At 45.8% G+C, this 6000-nt stretch overlaps 1 protein-coding gene across 2 annotated transcripts in view; it reads right to left on the minus strand.

Moving 5' to 3' along the window:
* FNTB (farnesyltransferase, CAAX box, beta) overlaps positions 1-5695 on the minus strand; it is a 73929-nt gene extending 68234 nt beyond the window's left edge. Inside the window, exon 1 of one of the 2 annotated variants that reach the window (XM_032179996.2) lies at positions 5335-5695. In XM_032179996.2, the coding sequence (XP_032035887.1) occupies positions 5335-5481 (147 nt within the window). In that variant the 5' untranslated portion in view covers positions 5482-5695. Of the gene's footprint in view, positions 1-5026; positions 5072-5334 lie in introns of those variants that run through there. The other variant, XM_058429632.1, reaches the window with a different exon arrangement.
* Positions 5696-6000: the final 305 nt, after the last annotated feature.

Genomic DNA, 6000 nt, shown 5'->3' on the forward strand with positions numbered 1-6000 from the left:
TCAAAGATGCATGTGAAGTCTGAAAAGAAACATTTTATAAATAAGAAGAAGAGGAAAACCAGCATTTCTAAATTAGTGTTACTTTATAAAGTAGGTGATTTTAAGTAGGTATATGGACCCAAATTTAAACATAAATTTTGTAAGCAGGTATTTTTCACTTATATACCTAAAAGTACATGTATTTTCAACTTCACCAAAAACAACCTTTTGGACTTTTTAATGGGGAAACTTTGACATGCAGGATTACTTTACACTTGGGCAATATGGTATATGCTGAATTTCAATAAAATAAAATGGATTCAGAAAGCTAGCCTACTGACCACTTAACCAAGTAGAGCTCCGGTTCCTTCTATCAGAGGCATAAAAAGTTGAGAAGTTTTATCATATTTAGTGATTGGATCCTATAAGCTGACATAAGTCAACAGCCAGTCAGGCTTCTGTTCCGCTGGTCCCTCCTTAGGATATGTAGTAGCCCACTGCCCGAACCTGAAGCCAGCACATCACCTGCCTCTTAATACCCTGATGGGGGCCCACCCGCCCAGCTCACCTCATTTCCTACCACATCCAACCTGCACCCTCTGTTCCTGGTAAACCATCTTAAAGCCCCCAGTCAAGCCTGAGTCTTTCCTCAAAACAGCTCTCCCTCCTAGAATGGCTGCCCCAAACTCTATTTTTTATAGCCCACCCAGTTCCACGTTCTCCATGAAGTCATCCTGACCACCTCAGCCCACACAGATGGCTTTTCAACTCCCCAAAATCCTCGTGCAAAGCAGTCATAATTTAGCACTCTGTGACTGCCTATAGCATATTCTTCTTATTTTTTTCTTTTTTGAGATGGAGTCTTGCTCTGTCACCCAGGCTTGATTGCAATGGTGCAATCTCGGCTCACTGCAACCTCTGCCTCCCAGGTTCAAGAGATTCACCTGCCTCAGTGTCCTGAGTAGCTGGTATTACAGGTGCACACCACCAGGCCTAGCTAATTTTTGTATTTTTTTAGTAGAGATGGGGTTTCACCATGTTGGCTAGGCTGATCTCGAACTCCTGACCTCCAGTGATCCGCCAGCCTCAGCCTCCCAAAGTAATGGGATTACAGGAGTGAGCCGCCACACTCAGCCTTACAGCATATTCTTTTTTTATCTCTCTAAGATAAAAGAATTTTGAGGGCAGGGATCAAGACTAATAATTCTCTTATATTCCCCTCAGAGTTCAAGTCACTTGATTGACAAGGAACCATGCCAGTGGTTCAATGACACCATGCCATTTAAAGTGGAGGATGCGTTTGCCACTGTTCAAAGACAAACTCAAAGAAAAACAGTAGTATCTTTTGTAAACACCTGTTTTTGGCAAGGCTGCTACCTCTGAGACTATCAGTATTAACCTACTGGCCTGAATCAGAGTGTTTGCAATGGGATGATTCCAGATGGCACAATAAGGAAGGCAGGCACTAACAATACAACCACGTCTTGTTCCGTAGTGTCATGAAAGGCCCTCCCTGCATCTGCATTAACAAAACAGCTTAGCAAGGTAGAGACCTTCATAAAAATATCCAGAGCTGACCATTTCTCATTACCTCCACTACTGTCACTGTGAGCTAAGCCACCGTCACCTCTCTCCCAGGATACTGCAACAGCCTCCTAGCTGGTTTCCCTGTATCCACCCTCACTCGCCACCATCTACTCTTGACAGTAACCTAAATGAGGCTGTTAAAATGCTAGTCGGATTGGGTCACTTCCCTGCTCAAAACTCTCTGATCATGGATCAGTCTAAGTCCTGGCAGGAAACAGATGGCACAAAGTGGGTGATTTGAGGAGAGTTTATTAAGGAACTATTTACAAAGATGTGGGCAGGTGTAGGGAAACTACAAGAGAAAATGCAGTATCTGGAGCTGGTAAATCAGGGGTACCTGAACTCCTCATAGACCTGCAGGTGTGAAGGATGTTGAGGGAGGGAGACAAAGAGCTCCACAGAGAAGGCACATGACAGGAAATGTGACCTTAAATCTAAGGAAACCCCAGCCCACACAAGCCTGCAGGAGGGAAGAAATACAGCGGTCTCATTCTTCTCCTTCTCAGTCACCCCCAGCAATACTTCCCATGGCCCGCAGCCATAAAGCAAGGAAACCTGTCAGTGCAGGGCCCCCTCCTGGGGCACATCTACAGAGCAGGCTGGAAAAGGGCCAAGTGAATCTGGGGCAGTAAATGGCAGGTATACAGCCAAGTGGCTCCCCATCTCAGTCAGGGTATTTTAAAGTACTTCCAAGGGGCAGTGAGACCCTACATGATCCAACCCATCTCCTACTCTCTGGTTTGCTAAGCCCCCTGCTCACCAGGCATTCTGCTGCCTTGGTCCTTTGTGCTTGCTGCTTTCTCTGCCCAGAATACTCTTGCATCAGATCCATGATGGCTTCCTCCCTCATCTGAGACTTCAGGTCTCAGATCACATGTGTCGTCACCAGAGGGTTCCCCTTACCACCTTATATGAAGACCTCCCCTGCTCCCACCCCACCCTTTCCTGACACACCCTATCCCCTCTATCCCAAGGTGTTACTCTCCACAGCGTTTCTAATTAACATTTTATATTGAGATAGCTATAGATATTATCTCTTTTAATTGACTGCCTCATTGGCCTAGAAAGAGTTTTATAAAGGCATCAACTTGGCCTCTTTTGTTCAACAACTTATGCCGAGTGTCTAGAACAGTGCCTGGCACGTAGAAGGCGCTCAAGTATTTGCTGAAGGAATGAGAATCAATGAATGGAACAGACGACTCACAGCTAAGGACTCCTTCCACTATTTATAGGTTTAACTCCTATTACCAAATTATTGCTTAACAAATAAACGGAGTCTTCTGATAATCAGACAGGAAGCAGGTAACAAGCATTTATTTTATTTTTCTTTTTTTTAATTTAAAAAGTTTTTGTCTTAAATAGACACAGGGTCTTGCTATGTTGCCCAGGCCAGTACCAAAATCAATATAGTCATTTTTTGTTTTGTTTTAAGAGACAGGGTTTTACTCTGTTGCCCAGGCTAGAGTACAGTGGCTCGATCATGGCTCATCTGTGAACTCCTGGGCTCAAAAACGATCCCCCACCTCAGCCTCCCAAGTAGCTGGGACTACAGGTGCATGCCACCACGCTCAGCTATTTTTTTTTTTTTGGTAGAGACAGGGTCTTGCTATGTTGCCCAAGTTGGTCTCCTGGGCTCAGGTGATCTTCCCACCTCGAACTCCCAAAGTGCTGGGATGACAGGTGTCAGCCATCAATTTGTTTTTAATGGCAATGGCACAAAATTGAGCTATCAGTAAATGGAAGCTTTAGTCAAAACTGAAAGAGTAATAGTATATCCTCTGTAAACAACTCCTCCTAACAAAGTTGTTACTTTTGATGAATGTATCATCATTAACCTACCAATATGGTAGGTCTCTAAACCTCAGTCTTCTCATCCATAAAAAGTGAAAGGATTGAATGATACCACATATGGAGAGCATTTAGCACTGTGCTGAGACTCAATAAATGGTCACTAACATGATTATTAAAACAGTGAGGCAGGCCACAAAAATGAGATACAACATTATCTTCCTACTACCTGAAACTGTTCATCCTAGACTCTAATAATGTGTGCTGGAATAACAACATGAAAAACAAATATGAGATTCTTTACTGTCTGCCATACCATTGGGTCTAGATTTGAAAGATGCTCGCACCAGGCGCAGTGGCTCACGACTGTAATCCCAGCACTCTGGGAGGCCGAGGAGGGCAGATCACTTGAGGTCAGGAGTTCAAGACCAGCCCGGCCACATGGTGAAAACTGTCTCTACTAAAATACAAAAATTAGCTGGGTGTGGTGGTGGGCGCCTATAGTCCCAGCTACTCTGGAGGCTGAGGCAGGAGAATGGCGTGAACCCGGGAGGCAGAGGTTGCAGTAAGCCGATATCGTGCCACTGCATCCCAGCCTGGCAACAGGGCGAGACCCCGTCTCAAAAAAAAAAAAGGCAATCCCATAATCTAAGGTCAGATAATAAGTAAAACACTTGACCTGAATCAACTCAGCAATCCATCATTTAGGAATTCTGCAAAGATCCTGTAGGTTTTTCATCAATGAGAAATTTCTTTACAACCTTTTGCAGTCAGCCTTCCCTGGACACACTGGTAGGCAAACCAACCTGGAGAATTAGCTAGATTCGAGAGGTGAGGATTTCCTTTGCTACCCTAAATTCCATGAAGTTTAAATCTCCAGTTAAAATATTCTCTCTGCTACTTTGTGAATCACCAGGTATCAAGCCCTTGTTTCTGTTATAAATTTATAATTCTATTTAGTCATAACTGTACAATAAAACAATTATTGTTACTAATTTTGCCAAAGTACAGGCTTCCAACTTAAAGTAGGAAATACAAAACAGGTCTCTCCAAGATAAAGCCTGGAGACTGACCTTACTAAGAGATCTTACTTCAGTAAGCAGCAGGATGTTCATTTATTAGTGTTAAGAATCATCCTAACGACTTTTCCTAGCGACAGATGGATAAACAGTTCCACATAGCAACCTTGGGAACAATTCCAATTAGGGAATAAGTAGAAAAACAAAACTATGGTTTTGGGCATATGAATATACACTCATTCGCCAAACACTTTTCAAAATGATAGGTTCGATCCTACTTCTAGGCCTTAGGGAATGATTAGTAGTCCAAAATCCATACTTTCTATTAGATCACTTTCCAAACTCTGTTTTCCTGCCTCTCCCCCAACCAGGCTCCTGGTCAGGAGCTGTTTTATTTCCTTGTACTTCCATCGTTTAATATTGTGTCCGACACGTCGCTGGTGCCCAATGGCTGAATGACTACCAAAATGCCCACCCACGAGGCGGGCCCCCAAACCTGGCACTGTAGGTCAAAAATTAAACAGATCGTGAAACGGCATGACAGCAGCCTGGCCCTCCTCTCTGCCTCCAGAAGCTGAGAGCAGGTTAGGAAAAGTGCATTATGCACCCCAGAACCTCCCGAAGTACTGGCAGAACAGAGTGGGCTGTCTGACCCGCCCGGGCTGCCTCTGTCCTCCAGGCATAGAACACGATTCTTCTCGTTCTTTAGGGCAGAGAGGACTCGGCTACTGCCCTCTCCTCCAAGCCCAACCTTGAAACGACCCTTCCCCAAGCTGGCCGCGCAAACGCTCCACGACGAAGCCCAAGCCTGGGCACCCGGAGCTTCCCAGAGGGAAGGCGCCGCGGTGCGCTGTGGGAGTCGTAGTTCCCCGGTGAGTTCCGCACCCGGTCGGCCGTGCGAACGGGACTCCCGCTCCCAGAACACACCGCGCGGGCGCCTCGCCCAGTCCTGCCACCTCACCTGTTCTATGGACGTGACTGTTTCCACTGAGTCGTCCTGCAAACGCTCTCGCGCGTGCTCGGGCCTCAGACTGTACAGCGGCTCTGACCAGACGGGGGAGGAAGATGGAGGGCAATAGTAGGTGAAAGAACTCGGAGAAGCCATCATCAAGAGAGCAGCGGACAGTGTGTAGGTCTCTGCCTCGTTAAGCAACAACGCGCATTGAAACTCGAGCGGGCTAAGGCGCTACGGCGAGCGGATAGAGGCAAAAAGATTTTGAACGCGAATGTCTCCTCCCGCCTACACGTATTTAGAGTGAGTTACTGAGATGCTGCCGCCCCCCACTGGGCGGAGGAGCTGCTGCAAGAGCGCAGAGTCCTGAAGCGCAATAGTGTCTACATCCGAATTTCATTTCAGAGAGATGACGTAGGACGCCTCGGTTTGTTACGCAAATTGTTAAAGAACTTTAACATTCTGCTAATTCTCACTTAATTGTAATGCAATGGTTTGCAGTTTCAGGTGCCCAAGAACCCAATGAATGTAAGTTTGAAAGCATTTCTGACAGCTCTACTGATTTGCCTCAGTCACGCTATTACTAATAGAATTATTGTGCACCTTGGGGTACTTGACAGCCTCCCAGGAGAAGGCGGCAGCTGCTCAAACGTGCAAGGACGCCGTCTCAGTAAC

This window comes from Hylobates moloch, unplaced genomic scaffold (assembly GCF_009828535.3).
Source record: "Hylobates moloch isolate HMO894 unplaced genomic scaffold, HMol_V3 SCAFFOLD_16, whole genome shotgun sequence".
NCBI lineage: Eukaryota > Metazoa > Chordata > Mammalia > Primates > Hylobatidae > Hylobates > Hylobates moloch.